General features: G+C 45.0%; 1 protein-coding gene and 1 long non-coding RNA gene across 4 annotated transcripts in view; one reads left to right on the top strand and one right to left on the bottom strand.

Annotated features, from left to right (window-relative positions):
- The window catches only part of Fbxw11 (F-box and WD repeat domain containing 11), a 98264-nt gene extending 91078 nt beyond the window's left edge, over positions 1-7186 (bottom strand). Inside the window, exon 1 of one of the 3 annotated variants that reach the window (XM_028756494.1) lies at positions 7086-7186. In XM_028756494.1, coding sequence (XP_028612327.1) covers positions 7086-7130 — 45 coding nt within the window. In that variant the 5' untranslated portion in view covers positions 7131-7186. The remainder of the gene's footprint in view (positions 1-7085) is intronic. The other 2 variants (XM_028756492.1, XM_028756493.1) reach the window with 2 other exon arrangements.
- Positions 7187-7399: 213 nt separating this feature from the next.
- Positions 7400-10568, top strand: LOC114611733. Its single transcript, XR_003709885.1, has 2 exons — positions 7400-7886; positions 10403-10568. It is a non-coding gene; the product is annotated as an uncharacterized LOC114611733 (long non-coding RNA).
- Positions 10569-22149: the final 11581 nt, after the last annotated feature.

Here is a 22149-nt window from a genome sequence, read left to right as displayed (position 1 = left end):
GAACTCATTCTTGACCAACAGGTTTTCCCCCATTGTCAACTAATTCAATAAACAACAATCCAACCTAGAAGGAAATATGATTTATTCAATTAATGCTCAAAATCACCAGCTTTGCCAAGAATCAAGAATTTTCCTCTCACTAAACACCCTAAACCAATGAAACATCAATCAGAATATTTAGTGTTCACACACATTAACTGCCAGTCTCATTCTACTGGGACACCCAATCCAGGGCTGGGGTAGAGAGGGTTCTCTCCATAGCTACAAAGGCCTGATCAGAGTAACTAAACATTGTAATACCTCCCATATTTTCCAAACCATTGTGGATACTGTAAAATATTACCATTTCCCTCAAAGAATGACTCACTACATCTATGGGCTAAAAGCAACTGACTGTGAGGCCTCTAAAAATAAATGCATATACATGCAAATAGCTTTACAAATAAACATATGCACAACTCATGAGGAAAAAAGTTAACTTTTACCATACCATCTGTCCTGATTTTGCTTTATAAAATGCAAGTCCCTGAAGGCTTGTCATAGTGGCACACACCTATAATCCAAGCAACTTGGGAGGATGAGGCAGGAGGACATCAAGTTTGAGGCCAGCCTGAGCTACATAGTGAGTTCACTGACATACACACACACACACACACACAAATACACTTCATGCTTATGTATACACGATAATAAAATGTCTTTTAAAAAGAAGCATCGGCCAGGTGTGGTGGTCCATGCCTGCCATCCTAGTGCTGACACAGCCTGGACAACTTAGCAATGGTCTCCAATATGAAAATTAGAAAGATCTGCACTTGTAGGTAGAGTTAGTAAGGCTTGCCCCCACTGTGAAGTCCTTCCATACACGTGTCTCTTGAAACCTCCCCCATAATTCAGAAGGCTCCCCAGGTTTCCATATGTGTACAGCTAAACTGCCTGATCAGTCTTCCTTTAAGGACACACAGAGAGTGCAGAGCTTTGACAGAAAATCAAGTGTCTTGCCCCACTGCCATGCCCTTTCTGCTAGTTAGACATGATTTCTAAGGTCAGGAAACACTTGTACCAACCATTCTCAACAACAGAAACAAAAAGGAGAGTAGCAGCTGGGCGGTGGTGGCACACGCCTTTAATCCCAGCACTTTGGGAGGCAGAGGCAGGCGGATTTCTGACTTCGAGGCCAGCCTGGTCTACAGATTGAGTTCCAGGACAGCCCAGGCTACACAGAGAAACTGTGTCTTGAAAAACCAAAAAAAAAAAAGAGAGAGAGAGAGAGAGAGAGAGAGAGAGAGAGAGAGAGAGTAGCTTCCTCAGTACTTGGTTGATAGATGGTCTAGGATGCATACAAGTCAACACACGCATACATGATGACTAAATGTTTATACATGTCGTATGTGCCACACACCACCTTCCATTTTCATGTCAGTCTTATTCGCGTACGTACACCTTTGTGCTAAACTCACTGAAAGAAAATCTTAAAAAGATGGTATTGAAAAAAATAAAGCCTCAGGCAATGGCTTTTTATCCCAGTGCTTGGAAGGCAAAGGCAAGTAGGTGGATTTCTTGAGTTCAAGGCTAGCCTGGACAGCTACAGAGCAAATTCCATGAAGGCAAGGGATACACAGAGAAATCCTGTCTCAAAAAAAAAACAAAACCAAACAAAAACGGGGGGTGGGGGGGATCAACCCTAACGTTAATTTAAATAAATAGATAGCCAAGCCACTGAGCAGCACACACTTGGAATATGGTGAAGGAGTAAAAAGATCACTGGCTGCAGCTGACACTGGTGTTTGGACCCAACTGCAATTCTGGGTAATTCAGTAAATGATGTTAAGGTTTCATGAAAGTTAACATTATTATGAGCATTAGAAACAGTTAAAGTAGGTTGGGGATTTAGCTCAGTGGTAGAGCACTTGCCTAGCAAGCATAAGGCCCTGGGTTCGGTCCTCAGCTCTGGAAAAAAAAAAAAAAAGACAGAAAAGAAACAGGTAAAGTTGTCTCAAAAAACCAAAGGGGAAAAAAAAAAAAGAAAAAAGAAAAAGAAAAGAAACAGGTAAAGTATCACAGACATAAAGATGGCTATGATACAGAAAGTAGTCCACTACTAAATGAACAGCTATTACAAGAGCACGCTGTGGCCAGAGGAAAGGCAGAAGGGCGGCTCATCTCCTCCTATCAAGACTTTATCATTTAACAGGTAACTACAATATAACCACAGACTATGCTAAGCACCACCAGATAATTCAAATGTCAGGATTCATTTAAGGATTATTCCACAGAGGTGGTGCTATGCAACTAAACAAGATGCTATCTGCCACCACCACAGAAACTGACATCAAAGGGCGGCCTCCATTCCACTGCTTGGGCTTATAGAGGTTTATCAGAATAAGTAGAAGAGAAGACTGCTGAGATGTGACCTAAGCCAGTCTGGCCAGAGGCTGCTCAAGGATGAAAACCTTTAGTAAACAGCAGCCTTCGCCACCGTGGTGGCGCACGCCTTTAATCCCAGCACTTGGGAGAAACCCTGTCTCGAAAAACCAGAAAAAACAAACCAAAAAAACCCCACAGCAGCCTTCAATAAATGTACTCATGGCAGTCTAGACCAGTGCTGACAACAGAAAGTGTGACAAGAATATGCAGGGCCACGGTCCCCCAACTCTTCCTGGAACACAGAAAAGAAATCGGGAAGAAATGGCAAAGAGAGGCAGGTTCAAAGAGGGCAAGAAAGTGGCAGAGGGGAGATAGACCGGAAGAGGGATGGAAAGTAGAGTCAGCAGGCCTCGAGATGCGTTCTCCCCAGGATCCCAGAGTCCTTACAAACAGCTCTAGAACTCATAGTTCCAACAGCACTACCCAAACGACACATGTGTGTGGGTCTAGGACTCTGTGTCAGTGGCCTAGGGAGTATCCTGAGCTAGCTCTCTACTTAAAGGACAGACACCCAGTGTCTGGAGACTCACTAAACAATCCTACCTGCCGCATGAAGCCCAAGACAGGAGGGGAATGGGAAAAACTGAACCAAAAAGAAAAGAGAAAGACAAACAATAATTTACCTGCACGGTTTCTTTTTTTTTCCTTTTTCTTTTTTTTTCTTTTTGGTTTCTTTCGAGACAGGGTTTCTCTGTATAGCCCTGGCTGTCCTGGAACTCACTCTGTAGACCAGGCTGGCCTCGAACTCAGAAATCCACCTGCCTCTGTCTCCCAAGTGCTGGGATTAAAGGCGTGTGCCACCACAACCCCTGAAACTTCTTTAAAATTACATTTTCTTATTTGCTGGGACGGGATGGCTTTCCAGAGATTCCTTCTCTCCTTCTTCTACGTGAGTCCTAGAGAATAAAACTTAGTACTTGGTGGCTTGCCTGTTGGGCTGTGTCCTTAAACTGTTGCAGCTCTTCGCTGTCTTTTCATGGGAGGAACTAGCCACCTGTCTGTCCGTCTGCAGCTTCCTAAGGAATGCCTGTCCATCAGCTCCTGCTCCCAACTCAATGTGATGCACACTGCAGTTTGCATTTTTTCCACTGAAATCCGCCAAACCAGACACACAGCCTGGGGAGCTCTGAAAATTTCCAAAATGGATCACTGCTGTTCTATCTCACTCATAATAAAGTTGATTGTTACAGGGAAGTTTAGAAAACAGGTCCATAAAGTTGTCCCAGCACTAGGCCAGTAAAGCCATGAAAGCCACAGGACAATTAAATTATTCTCTGTCAGCAACTATAAATTCATTGTCTCTTTCAAGAGTTCATTTACTACCTTGCTGAGTACGGTGGCACAAACCCGTAATCCCAGCACTTGGTGAGGAAAGAGATTGCAAGTTCAAGGCCAGCTTTAGCTACAAAGTTCCAGGCCATCCTGGGCTACACCAGACCCTGCAAGAGAACAGGGAGCTGGAGAAAAAGAGAAGCTGGTGTTAAGAAGAGAGAGGGGAGGCAGACTGATAAGAAGAGGGAGGAGTGAAGAAGGACTGAGGTGAGAAAGGAGAAAGTGGGGAAACAGAGAGCCCTTGTAAGGTTTCTGTTAAGGTCAGAGTCCTAGACACAGAATGCCAGGACAGACGCACCTTTCGTAGACAAGGCCTCAAGTAGTCACAAAGACAACAACTGGATTTTAAAACTTCACTTTCTGCTGTCACCATCTTTCTCCTCCAACTATCCCCTAGGCTAGCTAGGGACAGAAGCCAAGTGTATGCTATAATAAATTGGTGTAGTCTTCACTACTGGTATTCCACAACCAATATGAAGTCATTCCCAAACATTTTAAACTATAACACAATAGGATATGTTGATCATAATTGAAACCAACCACAATGAAAACTAGGCATCAACGATTTGGAAAAACTGTAGCTACACACCTTATAAATGACTCAAGTAACATGCCATATCCATAAACACAGTAAATCGGATCTAGCAATGGAAGCCTAGTTACTACAATTTTTGTTTGTTTAGGTTTTTTGAGAAAGAAATTTTGTTTGGTTTTTTTGGGGGGAGAGAGTGTTTGTTAGGGTTTGGGGGACAGGGCTTTCTCTGTGTAGTTCTACCTGTCCTGGAACTCACTTTGAATATCAGGCTGACCTTGAATTCACAGAGATTAACCTGTCTCTGCTTCCTGAGTACTGGGATTAAAAACATGTGCCACCATTCCTGGCACATTTTTTTTTAATTACATTTCTAGGAATCCTACATTAAACCCCTTTTATGTCTTCATTAGGTGACATATCTTCAGTTTAATGGCAAATATTATCATACAAAGTCTAAACCATCCATCAGGATTTTATGGACACATGTGCTCTACCACTGAGATGCAACCCAGCACTCAAAACAAAACTTTTTTTTAGTTATAAGCTTACACACTTAGTAAATGTGTGTAACATTTACACACTTAGTAAATGTTACTTAGTTAGTAATTTCTTTAGTAATATGCTAAAAAAACATGCCTGAAGTTAGTTACACTGTATTTCTTCTAACTCTTTTGAAAAAGAAGACATTTTGGTTGTTTCAAGTGAATGTGTTTCAGTATGAAGCACTGGTCATGATGAAAGCAGATATATTGTTTATCTTTAAGAAGATGGAACATGCCAGGCAGTGGTAGAACACGCCTTTAATCCCAGCACGTGGGAGACAAAGACAGGCGGATTTCTGAGTTCAAGGCCAGCCTGGTCTACAGAGTGAGTTCCAGGACAGCCAGGGCTACACAGAGAAACCCTGTCTCAAAAAAAAAAAAAAAAGAAAAAAGAAAAAAAAAAGAAAAAGAAAAAAAAAAGGAGGAGGAGTTGGAGGAGGAACAACATGTATGAAGACACTTTGCCAAAATAGAGGCCATCAGGACGGCTCAGCCAAAGGCACTTGATCATACATGCTGAACAAAATGAGTTCAAGTCCCAGAACCCATATAAAAGCAGGAGAGAAACTTTACAAAGTTGTCCTCTGACCTCCACATGCCCACTGTGGTGCATGTGTGAATACACAATAATACATAAATAACCTTTTAAAGACATTTTGTCAAAATAACCCACTCTGAAAGTCCCCCAAACTGTTATAACCAACAATTGGATGCTGAAAGAAAGGAAAAAGTCCTCAGAACCGGAAGATAAATTGATAGAATCCCTTTGAACACACACACACCAGAAACTTCCAGGTTTAATTTTCAACAATCCAGCTCTGCACATTGTGCAGAGTCCAGCAGACATGAGACTCTGTATTTATGCTACTATACTTCCATTTTAAAATGTGTACCTCAGCTCCCTGAATAACATCATCCACAGAAACCATGAGGCTATCCAACAGACTTTCAGTATCACCATTTATTATTTATAGCATTAAATGGGGGAAGTGGCTCTGATGTCACCAACCCTACCCAGTGGAATCACTGACTCAATAAGCATTTCAAACTGGAGAAACTCTGACGAGGAAAACATCTTGCTAAGTTCAGCAGATCTTTCACCTTTCCTCAATACTGTGGAGCAGACACTAGTTGTTACTATATTAGTAGAGATACAAAGAAACTATCAAGGTTTTCACAGGAAGAAGCCCTTTGTATGTCCATTTGCAGAAGCTGATTTCCTCCCCAACTCTCCTGGGCCCAGTATGACTTCCCTCACGTTCAAATTGGCAGGTAATACCAGCCATACTTTATTTCTTCCACCAATGAGCAAATTCTTCACTTTCCCAGCCATTCACTCATAGTCTGGTTTCCAAAAACCTTTCTAGCACCAAGTCTGAGGTCAGAAACGGGTTAGGGGTGTCCGGGGGAGACCTAACCAGCCTGGCTACCAATGGTTTCTAACAGTAAAGGGATACGCTGCTTCTCCGTGGGCCAAGAAACTCCCCCTCCCGCTTTTAAAAGAAGACAGGATGGCAGTGATGAGGGCGACTTCTTCTCCCTCTCCTCTCATTTCCCAAATGATAAAGTTAGGGTTCCCTTTCCTGGGGGATGGAATTCAGAGTACCTAGGGCCTTGCTATACAAACATCCTTCACGGCAGGGTAGGAAACCCTTTGTCCAAGAAGCCTGACACCGCAGGGGCCCGGAAAAGAGGCCCCCTTGTCCCGTACAGTCTCAGATTCGTAGGCACCCCCAACATCCCAGTCCAGAGGGGCCTATCCTGGCATCCACACAGCGGTAGCTTGGGGCGAGGATGCTGAGACCCACCCCCACCCCACCCCCCCGCGCCTAGGTTACGGAGGCCGAAGCGGCTCCAACTGGTCTCGGACTCCCTCCCACCACCATCACCCTCAGCTTGAGCCCGGCTGGGAAGCGCGATGCAGGCCTGGCTAGAGGAATTCAGAGAAGGGAAAAAGGAGTCCCCTTCTAAAAAGAGTGTGATGGCAAGGCGAGAGTGAGCAGTGGCTCCGGCAGGAGCGAGGCAGGGGCGCCCGAGACTGGCCGGAGTCCGGCAATGGGGGTGGGGGGGGGCGCGGGGAGTGGAGGCCGGACCAGCCCAAGAGCGGGAGGCGTCAGCAACGAGCCATAGCAGGGGGCCGGCCGGGCCCAGACGGCGGGGAACGAGGGCTGGCCTGGCGCGGACGCCGAGGTGGGCAGGCCCCCGGGCCGCCGGCCGGCCGGAAGAACTGGAGGCCAGTGGGCCGCACTCACCATGAGCTCGATGGTCTTGTCTTCAATCACCGAGTCGGGCTCCATGGCGGCCCCGGCGGCCCCGCCTCGCTTTCTCCGCTCAGCAGCGAACGGCCCGGGCGGAGGAGGCGGTGGCAGCGGCGGCGGTGGAGGCAGCTCTCGCACCCACTCTAGCTGCCAGCCCGCCCGGGCCGCCGGCAGCTCCGCCCTCCCCCTCAGCGGACGCAGGACGCACAGCGAAAACTACAACTCCCGGCAGCCGCGGCGGGTCGCGCAGCCTTGTGGGAGCAAGAAGTCGCCCGGTCCACTCTGCAAGGGTTCCGCCACCGGAGAGAACACCTAGGGAAGCGCAGGGCTGGGAGTGTGAGACGTGCAGACCTTGAATATCTAGGGCTTGCTCAGGACAGGGCCGAGCGAGCGCCGCGACTACTTGTCCCAGAAATCCTCGCGCTCGAGGTCTGCTTCCGGTTGGTCGTTCCTGACTTCCCGGCAGCGGGTGGCTTCCCAGACCCGGACGGAAACTCCGAGGCAACTCCTCACTTGTCTGACTTCTTTGCGGTGCGACCGATTTCCGCATATGCGCAGTGGGTGTCTGCAGTGCCCACAGGTCGTCTAAGTGGCAGCGCGGTCGCTCCGAGTGTGTTGTATTTGATAGGGACAGATGGTGGAGACAGGTGGATCCCAGGTTGCACTAGGAAGTGTGGAAGGGGACCCGCGAGCCCGAGGATGCAACCAAGGGAAGATGGACATCTCAAGAGGAAAAGTTTGGAGATTCAGTTGGGAAACAGGTGTATGGAGATCTGCTACACTGATTGAGAGGAGGTGAGCCACGAGAAGGAAGCTGTTCATTTTGAAGGCATTTAATTTTAAGCATTCAGTTTCTACTAGTACTGCCCTAAGCCTGGGAATGACAGACGAGACTTCTGTTCTCGTGAAGCTTAATTCTAATGGGAATTAAGTAGACATTAACCAAGAGTTAGAAATGCTATGAAGAAGCCAGACAGTGGTGGCGCACGCCTTTAATCTCAGCACTTGGGACGCAGAGGCAGGCGGATTTCTGAGTTCAAGGTCATCCTGTTCTACAGAGTGAGTTCCAGGACAGCCAGGGCTACAGAGAAACCCTGTCCCCCCCCCCCCAAAAAAAAAAAATTGAAGAAACACATCTAGAGACTTCCAGTGAACTCTTCCTCTAACTCCTTGTGACCTCCAAGCCTGTCAATGCCCTCGAACCAAAAGCCCCCGGGAACACGCTGATAGTTGAACAAGGTGGTTTTATTTCTAAAGCAGAAGAGAACACACACTGTGATGAATCACGGACGTCTCTGTAAGAGACCTTAGGTAATGTACAAAAGGATTTGAAGGGACTCTGGAGCAGATACTGCCAAGAAGTGGGGGTAATAAGATTGGACACTTTGCCGGGCGGTGGTGGCGCACCCCTTTAATCCCAGCACTTGGGAGGCAGAGACAGGCTGATTTCTGAGTTCAAGGCCAGCCTGGTCTACAGAGTGAGTTCCAGGTCAGCCAGGGCTACACAGAGAAACCCTGCCTCGAAAAACAAACAAACAAACAAAAGATTTGCTGGGCAGTGGTGGTGCATGCCTTTAATCCTAGCACTTGGGAGGCAGAGGCAGGCTGATTTCTGAGTTCAAGGTCATCCTGTTCTACAGAGTGAGTTCCAGGACAGCCAGGGCTACAGAGAAACCCTGTCCCGAAAAAAAAAAACAAAACGGGCAGTGGTGGTGCATGCCTTTAATCCTAGCACTTGGGAGGCAGAGGCAGGCGGATTTCTGAGTTCAAGGTCATCCTGTTCTACAGAGTGAGTTCCAGGACAGCCAGGGCTACAGAGAAACCCTGTCTTGAAAAAACAAAAAAAAAAAAAAAAAAGATTGAACACTTCATTCTTATCTTTTGGGAAGTTACATTAGATTGAAATTAATCCAGTGATTGGTGACAGCCTCTCATGTTAGCCAGATTCAAGTGTTTAGTCTTGTAGCTGTGTGACAGGGGCTTAGACAATGTTCGTGTTTTATCTGCATTCATAAATGATTGTAGAGTGCTCTTGTTTCTGTCTTGATCCATAAGATAAGGCCACAGAATGGCCTTGTCTAATGTTGGTGGTCTGTGAAGTCGTTTGTTTCACAGGAGACCTGGCAGTAAGAGCCAGGCTCTGGCTGTTATCAAGTATCTTGTGGTCCTGGCTCATTGTACCCGGCATCACAGTAGCAAAGACTGCTTTCCTGCTTCTCAAGTGTGTTTCAATTCTTTGCCCCTGTGAAATGGATGACTTAAAACTCTTTTTTTTCCCCAACCAGCAAGGCATTACAGTAATCTGTATGCATCCAAACCACAGTATAAATTCCCTGCACTTAGAGTTTGACATTTTAGAATCTTTATCTAGTGTCTTTCACCAAGAGATTGAAAGAAAAGCAGCTGGGAAAAGCCCAGAATTAGAGTTACTGCCAATACCTTGCTGTCTGGATTTCCCCAAACTCTCTTCCCTTTCTGGACTTGGGACAGTCAGAAGTGTAATGAGGAGGTTTAGATTAAATCACCTCTGTTTCAGTTACCTATTGCAACATAACCATCCATCCCAAGGCGTGGTGGCTTAGAATAACAATGGTTTATTATTTTATACAATTATGTAAATTAACCAAGTTCATCTGGACCAATGTGATATAAGCTGAGGTTGGTTGCACATGGGGCTGTAATCAGCTGGGAACACCTTCAAAATGATATCTCATCCCTCTGGGGCCACTCAAGCTTCTGGAGGGTGGCTCGAAAAAAAGACTAGAGCCATCAGCAAATGTTTATCCAGCTCTGATTGCTGGTCAAAGCAAGTCAGATGTCCAAGCCCATAGCGAGTACAGGAAGGTCCATGAATACTGAAAGACTAGTTCCTTGGAGTTCACCAATGTAACAGCCAGCCAAGATCTTGAAGATGCCAGCACCTTTCATATGACATAGCATGAAGGGGGTACAGGATGAGTATGAACCTCCCATGTGCTTAGCCTAGACTACCATATTCATTGTTTTAGAAATTGTCACACACTGAGTAGCACACGCCTTTAATGCCAGCACTCAGGAGACAGGCAAGTGGATCTCTGAGTTCAAGGCCAACCTGATCTGCAAAAGGAGTTCTAGGACAGCCAGGGCTGTTACACAGAGAAACTGTCACAAAACAAAGAAACAAGACAAAACAAAAAACTCCATGGTATCCCTAACCTGAAGGCCCTGGGTTCAACCCATAGCACTGCCAAAGTCAGTCAGTTCAAAGTTTCACACTTTAAGGGGACTGAAGAGACCGGCTCAGTAGCTAAGAGTGCTTTCTGCTCCTGCAGGCCTGAGTTCAGTTCCCAGCACCCACAGTGGGTAGCTCACAGCTGCCCGGAACTCCTGTCCTGGAAGAACTGACGCCCTCTGGTAGTCCCTGCAGGCAACTGCATGCCTATGCACCGACCTCGAAACACGGAGTTAAAAAATAAATCTCAACTTCACATTTAAAAATCTGCGTTTTAATTTCTCTTGAAAAATTAGAACATCAGACTTTTAGATCTATATGATGACAGCATGCAGTGGCTCAGTATCTGCTACCTTCCTTTCAGAAAGTGTCTTTATATAAGTAAGATTCCACCATTGCTCTGTTACCTGTGTTTCGGTCCATTTCTTGCTGCTGTAATGAATATGTAAGAATAGATGACATATAAAGAAACTAAGGCTGGGCAGTGGTGTGCACGCCTTTAATCCCAGCACTTGGGAGGCAGAAGTAGGCCATCTCTCTGAATTCAAGTGAATTCCAAGACAACCAGGGCTACACAGAGAAACCCTGTCTTGGGGTGGGGGAGAAGGAAAAAAAAAAAAGAAACTGTTTTAGTTCAAGCAAGAGCATGGTACCAGTATCTGCTTGTCATAGGTCAGGTCCTGTCACAGGGTCATTGCAGGCAGTGGTCATCACATGGCAAGATGCTAGAGCAAGCTAACCAGAGAAAGCTCCCTCCATAGCCAAGCAACTCCCTTATTAGCCCATTAGTCTGTGACGGGGTTAAATAATTGATGAGAGTAAAAACCCTCATGACCTGACCCTCACAATGGGGACTCCGAATCTTTGGTGCCACATTTACACTATAGCGATCTGCATGCTTTTTTTTCATTTACATACTAAATCCCTGAGGATATCTGAGTTTGCAACCCCTGGGATCAGAAAACTTTAGTTTCCGTCCTTTAATTAAAATCATATGCCTCCTGAAAAGAAAAAGGAAACTAACATTATTGGCTTGGGTTCCAAATGCTCAAAGGGATTAAAAAAGCATGTTTATGACAGAAGTCTTATATAAGCTGAACCAAGGCTGACCTCCTTGCTCTGGCCCCTTAGACAAGAACCTGGGTGTGCAGGGATTCTTACTGCTACAGGCTTGGTGCTAGCTGGTGTTCAGATCTGATCATAGACAAAGGCAGAAGAAAGTCATAAGGCAATTTCTGTCCAGAGCTTCAGACAGCTCTGGGCCAAGGTTTGCAAGGCGTGCTGACAGTGAAGAGGTGCAGATCCATGACTCTCAGCCTGATGCTGAGGCCTCGACAAACATCAGAGTGTATACCCCAGACAACTGTGGCAGAAAGCGCATACCACACAGTGTAAGGTAACAGCCAGGGGTCTGACGTCACACTCCATAGTCAGATGTGTCCATCTGTCTGCAGTAACCTATACGTGTGTCTGTTGGCAGTTGGCTCCAAGCTCACCCATGCTTGCCATCCTTTGAGATGCTGGAGCATGCGGACTATGCCTCACTTCAGCAGCTGAGAACACGGATGTGGCAGAATGAAGGGGCTCCTGGTCCCACCTCTGCTGTACCTTCTTTCCTTATTGCTTTGATGGCCCAAGCAGCAAATGTCCTACAGACTGGGGGAGGTGGGGGTGGGGGGCGGCAGGTGTCTGCCTGCTTGCCTGCCTTTCTGTCTGTCTGTCTGTCTGATGTGTGTTCATTCTCTCTCTCCCTCCTCCTGTCTTTCTCCTCTTCCCCCTAACCCCGTTCTCAATATCAGCACCACGCCCTGCTGAAGTGGTCAGTTCAGCGCACCTCAGTAAGTTACCAGCTTCCCAGGCCCAACTTGCATTCCTTCAACAGAGAACAGGGCTTGCATCTGTTGGATTCCTGACCCTCAGAGACTATATGAAGTCATGTTTGTTCTTTCCAGGCTGTTATGAAGTAGATGGTACATAGCTGCGGATAGCTGGGGGTCATGGGAGCCCACTCATCTAAACAATAGACTCCACAAGATCACTGCCAATCAAAATAACACAAAGTCTTGGTAGAATTTATGACTTTTCTCTTTTTATTTTTATTTATCTGTTGTGTATGTGCTATATTTACATGTGTACAAGTGTGTGGGCATGCACATACACAGAGAGGGAGAGGGAGAGGGAGACGGAGAGAGAGATAGAAGCCAGGGGAAGACATCAGGTATCCTCCTTAACAGGTTCTCTCACTAAACCTGAAGCTTACTGTCTGACCCCCAGCTGACTGGTCAGTGAGCTCCTGGGGTGTGCCTCTTTCTACCCTGAGGTATGTGCAGCCATCTCTGGCTTCTCCAGGGGTGCTGGGGACTCAATGTCAAATCCTCTTGCTTTATACAGAATGCACTCTTACTCACTGAACCTGTCCCAGCCACTTTCCTATCCTGTGATTCTATGGAAGGTTTTCATAGGGTGGCATTTTAAAATAGTGTGTTTGTTTGTTTGTTTGTTTGTTTGTTTTTTGGTTTTTTTTGTTGTGTTTTGTTTTGTTTTGGTTTTTGGTTTTTCGAGACAGGGTTTCTCTGTGCAGCCCTGGCTGTCCTGGAACTCACTCTGTAGACCAGGCTGGCCTCGAACTCAGAAATCCACCTGCCTCTGCCTCCCAAGTGCTGGGATTAAAAGGGTGCACCACCACTGCCCGGCTAAAATAGTGTGTTTTAATCCATAATGAATTTTAAAAATTCAAATATAAAGTGATGATTATACAGAGCTTTTGATTCAGTTTATTTCCTACTAATGTCTTTTGAGACCATTAGCAAAGAGTATTAGTAAGACAGATTAAAAGCAACACACTCAAATATTTTATCCATTGGATGAGATTATATATCTTTATTTATCTATCTATAAAATTCAGGGAAAAGATAACTGTGAGAAAGACAGTGCCTAATCAGGCTGACCAGTGAGTTATGTATGTAAGTATGTGTCTGTGTGCACATAAGTGCAGGCATCTGTGGAGGCCAGAGGTGTAGCCTGACATAGAACCTGAACTCAGGTCCCCTGCAAGAACAGTGCCTACTCTTAACTACAGAGCCATCTTTTCTGTACCAGGGAGATACATTTTAAACTACATAAGTAAAAACATTTCTATCAATCTGCTCCCAAATATGTACTGAAATTAATATTTTTCAAACTTTTTAAGCTTATCATGTTAAATAGGACACCTGCAAATGAAAGCATAATTGTAGGTTGTCTAGAATCTACTGTGCCACGACAGCAACCTAATCTTGTGTGTTAGCTAGAACTCAGTCAGAAGTTGGGTGTAGCAGTGTATGCCCGTAACCCAGCACTAGGGAGACAGAAGCAGGAGGGTAAGGAATCCAAAGCCATCCTGAATACCCTCACCTACATTGTGAGTTCAAGGCTAGCCACAGCTGCACAAGACTATGTCTTGAAAAAAAAAATAGGGGCATTAAGATGACCTCAGTGGGTAAAGTCATTTGCCATGAACCCTGACAACTGATTGCAGTCCTAGGACCTACACTAGACCCATATACATGTGAACACAAATTATTTTATGTATTTTGTCTGCATGTATGTATGTATGCACACTCCATGTCTGGTGTCCAGGAGCCAGAAGAGGACATAAGATCTCCTGGAACTGAAGTCACAGATGGTTGTAAGCCACCACCCCGGTGCTGAGGACTGAACCCAGGTTCTCTGCAAGAGCAGCAAGCGTTCTTAATTGCTAAGTCACTTCTCCTGCCCCAATAACATTTTGTTCGGTTTGGCTTTTTGGGACAGGACAGGGTTTCTCTGTGTAGCCCTGGCTTTCCTGGAACTCACTCTCTAAACCAGGCTGACCTCAAACTCAGAGATCCAGCTGCCTCTGGCCCCTGAGTGCTACAATTAAAAAAGTGTGCACCACCGCTGCCTGGTCCCAATAATGTTTCAAATGGAAATTTAAAAAGGGGTGGGGGGGGGGATTAAAGAATAGGGACCAACCAGAGTGTATTGAGGAGCTTTTTAAACTAGGAACTGGCTTTGTGTCATTGCCTGGCCGGGCAAGCACTCTTAGTGAAGCCATTGCCTTCAAAACATGAGCTGGGTCTCAAGGTGGGATCACCAAGAAGGAGAAGAGATATGCGGTACACACTGGGTCGGTGTGTCTTGTCATTTGTGTCATGTGTTCTAGTTGGAGACCCTGTCAAAGAGCCAGAAACACAATCAGACCCAGGAGTCAAGTGAAGAAATCTTAAAGGAAGACTGTGGGATTGCAGATCACAGGTCACTGAGAATGTGGTGCATGAACAGCCTATGACCAGCTCTTCCCTCCCACCCCTCCATCCTGCACACAAATTTCTCGTATCCTGTCCTAAGCTGAAACATAGAGGAACAGAATTCAGAGGAATGTCTTAATGGTCTGGACAAGCTGACATGGTACTAAGCTACCATAGCCAAAGCATCCCCACCAATAGACAAATCTTGTTCATGCGTGTCAGTAATCTAACTTTATCCCAAAGGTGCACAATCTGGAAAACACGGTCTCTAGTATTATAGGGAGGAAGCATGCAGAGGTGGCTCACCTGCCAATGACTACCGTATCTCAGAAGCACACCCTTCATGCTCATCTGTTATTGGCTAGGACTTAGTCACATGGCTCCAAGAAGCTGGTAGGGAGCCTGCCCACATGCTCTTTGAGTATAATAAAAAGCAGGAAATATAAGGCCCTGGTTTTCATGTCTAGCTTCAAAATAGGAGTGTTGGGAAGGAACTGGTAAACCATCTGTGACGGTTCCTACTATACAGTAAATAAAGTATACTTAGTAAATGAAGTACGAGCTTGTTGACTCAGTTCTTCCCACCAAGAAAACAGCAAAGAAAAGGAAAAATAAAAGAAAAAATGTTAAACATGGCATTTTGATGTACTTCACAAAATAAAGTAAAATAAAATAAAATAAAATAAAATAAAATAAAATGAAAGGGTTTCCTTAGTACCTACATTTTTAAAGGCTTTTAGGTGGGTATGGTAGTACACACCTCCAGTTACTTACCTTGGTAGCTGAGGCAGAAGTTCCATGCCAGCCTAAGCAGCATACTGAGATCTCTATCTCAAAAAGGAACAAAAAGAAAAATACCCATCCTCCCACCAGTCAAATAGTTTCTAGTTTTTGTTGTCAACAACATCAAAGGAGGCCAGAACTGAGGCTGAAAGGAACTTAAGAGTACCTGGCCATGGTGGTTCCAAGAGTTTCAGCTGCACAGAAACCAGGCAGGAAGACTGCATGAGCCTAGGAACCCAAGACCACCCAAGGCACCACAGCAAGACCCTACCCCGAAGAATTGACCCCAGGGCTGCAGAGAGCTCTGGCTGTTCTTTCAGAGGACCTGGGTTCAATCCCTAGCACCCTCATGATCAATTATAATTGCAATTCAAATTTCAGGGAATCCAAAGCCCTCTTCTGGTGCATAGACAAACATGCAGCCCAAACACCTATACACATGAAATTTAAAAATTAAATGCAAGGCCGGGCAGTGGTGGTGCACACCTTTAATCCCAGGAGGTTACTTGGGAGGCAGAGGCAGGCAGATTTCTGAGTTCGAGGCCAGCCTGGTCTACAGAGTGAGTTCCAGGGCAGCCGGGGCTATACAGAGAAACCCTGTCTCAAAAAATCAAAACAGAAAGAAAAAAAATTAAATGCAAAAAAATAAAGAAGGCAAGAATAATGATTTTGTTGGTTGGTCGCTGTGTTTGTTTGGGGTTTTTGTTTTTAAAGTTATGGTAGGAACTTTTAATTTGGCAAGGGGAAGGTTACACGGAGGGGAAAGCAGATTTTGTATTAACAGATACGCACTGCAAAGCTGGTCTGAGAGAGTGAAGGGAGTTCTCTGGACTCTCCACCTGATGCCCAATCAGAGTCAGTTAAGCACAGAACAGAAGAATCTTCATGTCCAACAAGCTGTCCTCTCAAGAATTCTTATCTAGGGCATGTCAAAGAGGGAACACTTTGCACTCACTAAGTAAATAGGAGGAGTGCAGCCAACAAAGTGCATTAAAAGGTTCAGGATAACACTGGCAAAAAGAAAATCAGCACAGGCTGGAAGTCTCCTTGCTCTGTGGGTTGATCTGTATTCTCAAGCGAATGGCTAGGATGAAGCTGCCCACAGAGAAGATGAAGCCAAGGAAGAAAGAGTTGAGGGGAAAGTGCCCCCCCCCGCCCCCCCCCAGGACGTAGTAGCTGGACCACGGCTCCCTGATCAGTAGCAGACACAGGAGATAGGAGTGCAAGAACCTCAACCCCTTCGTTCAAGTTCTCTTCCAGGAGCCACAAGACAATGGACACCTACGTGATGAATGCAGGACAGTTCCCACTGTGTAATGGTTGACATAATTGAGAATTCCAAGAGGTCTTGAACTCTGGTTTTTTGGGGTTTTTTTGTTTTTGTTTTTTTGTTTTGGTTTTTTTTGGGGGTTTTTTTGGGGAGGGTTTTTTTTTGGGGGGGGGTTTCAAGACAGGGTTTCTCTGTGTAGCCCTGGCTGTCCTGGAACTCACTCTGTAGATCAGGCTAGCCTTGAACTCTCGAACTCAGAAATCCGCCTGCCTCTGCCTCCCAAGTGCTGGGATTAAAGGCGTGCACGACCACCGCCCGGCCCAAGAGGTCTCATAATGTGGCCTGTGAGACACGTTACACTTGTGTGTGAACAGGTTTTCTCAGTACTAACAGAAAAATAAAAATAACACAAATCCTATCAGCAGCAGCAAGTGATATTCATGTGCAGAAATGTTACTCAAATGATTTTTAATGAACCATGTATTTAAATGATGTAATGCTAATAAAATCTGTACTTACGATATTAATGTGCCTATTGGACCAAATGTTTAATCATACTTTAATCAAGAAAGTTCTTTTAAAGCCTGTGATTGTACAAGGTAAGAGTTATAGCATCACTCAGGAGGGAAGTATGATAGCACGGTGACAAAAGACTTTCAAACAAAAGAAATATGTAATAGGTTTGTCTCAATGTGTTTGTTGTAAAAAAAAAAAATAGGATGAAATCTTTCCAGAAAAACATGGAGTTGGAGGGCAAAAAAAAAGAATGGTTTAGTCAGGTGTGGTGCACACAATCACAGCACTTAGGAGGCAAAGACAGGCAAGTACCAGGCCAGAGCTGTCATTCATAGATAGATAGATAGATAGATAGATAGATAGATAGATAGATAGATGAATGACAGGCAGATTTGGATAAATGAGAAGATAAGTAGGTATTGTCATTTAGTTGTAAAAAACAGACCTGAGAAAAATTGAAGAAACTTTGGCAAGAGAGTGACCCAGCACCCAGGCACACAGCCATGGGTGGAAGCAAAAGTAAGAAGAAACAGAAAACAGCACAAGTCTCATAAAAAGACAAGGGCCCTGGAATTTGCACGGCATGTGGCCCTGGGAAAGTTCATTCTTCCCAGCATGTCCCAAATTGCACTGTCCAGGAGCCATCTTTATGTCCAAAGTCACAGCATTTCCCTGTCTCTTGGAACTGTAATCAGAGTCATAGCTGGCCCTCCAAATGTTGGTTATAAAAGAACGGGTAGACTGAATCAAAATACTCAGAGTTCCATGGAGTTGGAAACTGTTTTGAGATACAAAGGGGATTAGCAAAGGTGTAAGAGGAGAGCAGACAGGTTCAAGGCTGTATACCGGTGCTTATATGGGAGTTTCGGAAGAGGAGGCAGGATCCAGGGTCCCCGTACTTCCCCTTGAGCTTAGCCCCACAGGGTCCCCCTGTCCCCACAGCAGCCATCTCAGAAGGCACTAGAGACTTAGATCTAAGCCAAAACCTCCAGTACTAATGCTGTCTTAAGAGTGTGCAGACAAAATAATTCCCTGGTAAATTGGTGCCTTAGAAACTGTGTTCCACCCCACCCCATCCTGGAGCAAGACAGCACAGAGTGAAACTGACTATGCCCACAACCACTCCCTCTGGTTAGCTTAAGGACACAGTGAGCAAGGAAAAGATAAACAGTGCGTGCCCTGTGACCTCTCCAAAGGAAACTGCCAGGTCACAGGAATAATAATGCTCGACTGTTTACTTTCACCTCTACTGACACAACTGATATCTTTAATGAAAAGGAAATTGATACTTTTTTGTTCACTTAAGTAAACTTTTTAAATGCCATACCTGTTGGGTTGAATAGTTACACTTTTTTTTTAAACAGCTCGCTTCATTTCCTCACCTTTTAATGTTTAATTTTTAATCCTCTCATCTTTTTTTTATCTTTTTTTTTTTTCAGAGCTGAGGACCGAACCCAGGGCCTTGCCCTTGCTAGGCAAGCACTCTGCCGCTGAGCTAAATCTCCAATCCCCCTCTCATCTCTTTTTAAAATCTTTGACTGAACCATTTTTCTCCAGTTCTTTTTTAAGATATATGTATTTTTTAAAAGATTTATGTATTTTATTTTATGCATATGAGTGTTTCCCTGCATGTGCACATAGTGCGTGGAGTGTCTCCAGAGGCCAGAAGAGGGCGCCAGAACCTCAGGAACTGGAGCTACAGATGGTTGTAAGCATGGTGGGTGCTGGAAACAAATCCAAGTCTTCTGTAAGAGCAGCCGGTGCTCTGCACAGCTCTCTAGCCCCTCTCTTATTCTACTTTCTCATCTGCTTTTTAAATCTTTAATTAGATTTTTTACTCCCCTTTCATTTTTTTCTTTCTTTCCTTATTTGTAGTATTCTATGGTATTTTTCTATATTTTATTCTTTGATAAATGTATGTGTGGGTGAGTATGTGAGTGAGTGTGTGTGTAAGTGTGTGAATGTGTGTGTAGCACACACTCCACTTTTTGCCATTTTCTGATCTATGACCACTCATTGGCTTCAACTGACTACAACTGCGTTCGTCTCTGCTATCTGGTTGATTTGGGTGTTATTGCTGTTAGGGTGGTTTTTTTCTCCCTTCTCTGGGGGCTACTAGAGATTGAGCCTCCAAAAGAAAGCTGTTCACTGAGGCAACCAGAGAAGACTGAGGGAGATTCCCAAAACAACAGAGCATGAAACGCAACACAGAAACACCAGAAAGAGCCAACATGAAGCCTCGAAGAGATGGCAACTGCTGAGCCAGCCTCAGGAGCATTGAAATGGTCAAACTCCCAACAAAGGGTCACAAGCCTATCTCTAAAATCATCAGTGGCATTCAAAAATAATAATAATTATCAGTTCAGGGCTGTTGAGATGACTGGACGTGTAAAAAAGCACTTGCTGCCGAGATTAATGACCCGAGGTCAGTCCCTGGGGCCCTCCTGGTAGGAGGAGAGAAGCAACTCCTGCGTTGTCCTCTGACCTCTGCAACTGCACTGACACACACACAAAAGCACCCCCCCAGTATGCATTCACTCATACACACACATCCACACAAGCACACGCACATGCAGGCACTCACACACATTCCTACACATCCATACACATGCGTGCATGCACACAAACATGCACACACATACACACGCACATGCACACATAAACCATAGTCACCTGGGATAAGAGAACCGCAACAGAATAATTGCCTCCATCAATGTGGCCTCTTAGACAAGTCTGTGGGGATATTGACTAATAACAGTGCGGGAAGGAACAGCCCATGTGGGCAGTGCCGGCTCTGGGCAGGCGATCCTGGACTATATAAGAAACTGAGATAAACAGGCCATGGAGAGGAACCCAGGAAGCCGTGTTCTTCTATGGTTTCTCCTTAAGTCCCTGCTTCCAGGTTCCTACTCTGAGTTCCTGCCTTGGCTTTCTTTCATGATCCACTACAATCTGTAAATGAAATAAACACCTCCTCAAGTTGCCTTGGGTCCAAATGTTCTATCACAATAGAAATGCATACTAGAACACATACAAATAAATGTAATTTTGAAATTCAGATACATATAGAAGTAATTTTGAAACTGATATACATATGGAAGTAATCTTGAAATTCATATACATATGGAAGCCAAAAGCAAGCAGGACTAGCTGTGATAGTCTCCAACCCAAAATGAGAAGAGAGGAAGGAGAAAATATTTCACAGAGGAAAGGAAGATGGCAGACACAATGGGCTAGACCCTGCAGGGAGTAAACTGGAGAGTAAGAACTTTCAGGAAAGGTAAGTACCAACAAGTACCTGCACTTAACTAGCAAAGAAAAATACAAAAGGTCACAAGGCACAGTCCCCTGGAGGGACTGGAATGTTCTGGGGAGCTCTCCTTTCCCAGAGATCAGGGCCACAGCTTAAGACAGAGAACCTCAGAACATTGATACTCTGTTCTTGGTGACATATTTTAAAGATCAAGAAGGGCAAGGTGGGGAGAAAACTTGCACATCAGTGATGGAGGAGAGGGGAGATTCTGGGAAAGACTTCCTGCTCAGCACTCTCCGAGCAGTGGTGATGAACCATTTTAAAAAGACCCTCTGGGGCTAGGGAGATGCTTCAGTTAGCGAAGTGTTTGCTGAAAAGGCAAGAAGACCTGAGCTTGGATCCACAGGAAGCCAAGTGCAGCAGCCGCACACTCCTGAATCCCCATGGGATGGGAAGTCTATCTTTCAGTGTCTTTTTCTATTTTTTTTCTTCCAAGTTTTTTTGTTAGCCCAAATTTTCATTGTAGAGGCCTTTCACTTCCTGGGTTAGAGTTATTCCAAGTGTTTGTTTTTGTTTTCTTCCTCAGTTTTGAATGGGTTTGCTTTTTAGATCCAAGATTCCTTTCCTAGTTAGTGGACATACTGAAACTCTAAAACTGGGGTGTTTTTTTTTGGGGGGGGGGCAGGGGACACTTAAAGGCACAAGCATAAGAATGTTCTAAAGGTAGGTTCTCATACAACACAAACCTAAGACAAAATATCATGGTGAATATTAATACACAAAAAAGTTTTCAATAAAATGCTATCAAGTTTAGGGTATGGGAAGATAGCCCCAAGGATTCAGGTTTGATTCTCAGCACCTGTGTGGGCTCTTGCCATCCCCAATTCCAGTTCCAAGGGGGACATGATACAATTTTCTGACCTCCAATCACCAGGCATCCACATGGTGTGCAGACATACATGCAGACAAAAATACCCATACACACACACTAAAAATATGTTTTAAAAAAATAACTCTCAAGCTGAATTTGATGACACATTAAAAAGGTAACTTGCCACAACTGTGTTGGTGTTGCTACAGGGACATAAGGATGGTTCAATACACATAAGTTGATAAACATGACCCAGGATACAAATGGACATGTGATACTTAAGTCACATCATCTCAGAAGTTGCAGGAGAGGCCCTCAACAAAGTTCACCGTCTGTTCATGGTAAAGTCTCCACAGAAAGCAGTAGAAGGGACATACCTCAATGTAGATAGTGCTAGAGGCAGCAAGCCTATACCCAACACAGTGCTAAATGGAGAAAGACTGAAAATGTTCCCTCTAAAATCAGAAGCGAGACATGGACATCCATTCTCCCCACTTTAACTGGTACAGAAGATCTTGTGCCTGGTTCTGTCTTGGGGTTGTGAGCCTGTCCTTTAACAGCTGAGTCCTCGCTCCAGCCCCTATTGCACGATCCTGTGCTTAAGTGATGATAATGACTCCAAGAGCCAGCAAAATGACTCAGCAGGGGAAAGTATCATTTGTATAAAAACAAACTCTAACTGAGCATAGTGGCACATGCCTTTAATCCCAGCACACAGGAGGCAGAGGCAGGCGGATCTCTGTGAGTTTGAAGCCAGCTTGGTCTACATAGTGAGTTCCAGGACAGCTGAGGCTACACAGAGAAACCCTGTCTTAAAAAAATTCTCTTCCTCCTCCTCCTCCTCCTCCTCCTCCTCCTCCTCCTCCTCCTCCTCCTCCTCCTCCCT

This window comes from Grammomys surdaster, unplaced genomic scaffold (assembly GCF_004785775.1).
Source record: "Grammomys surdaster isolate TR1022 unplaced genomic scaffold, NIH_TR_1.0 126121, whole genome shotgun sequence".
NCBI classification, from domain to species: Eukaryota; Metazoa; Chordata; class Mammalia; order Rodentia; family Muridae; genus Grammomys; species Grammomys surdaster.
The sequence above is the reverse complement of the archived record's forward strand: the minus strand, read 5'-3'. Positions and strand labels throughout refer to the sequence as shown.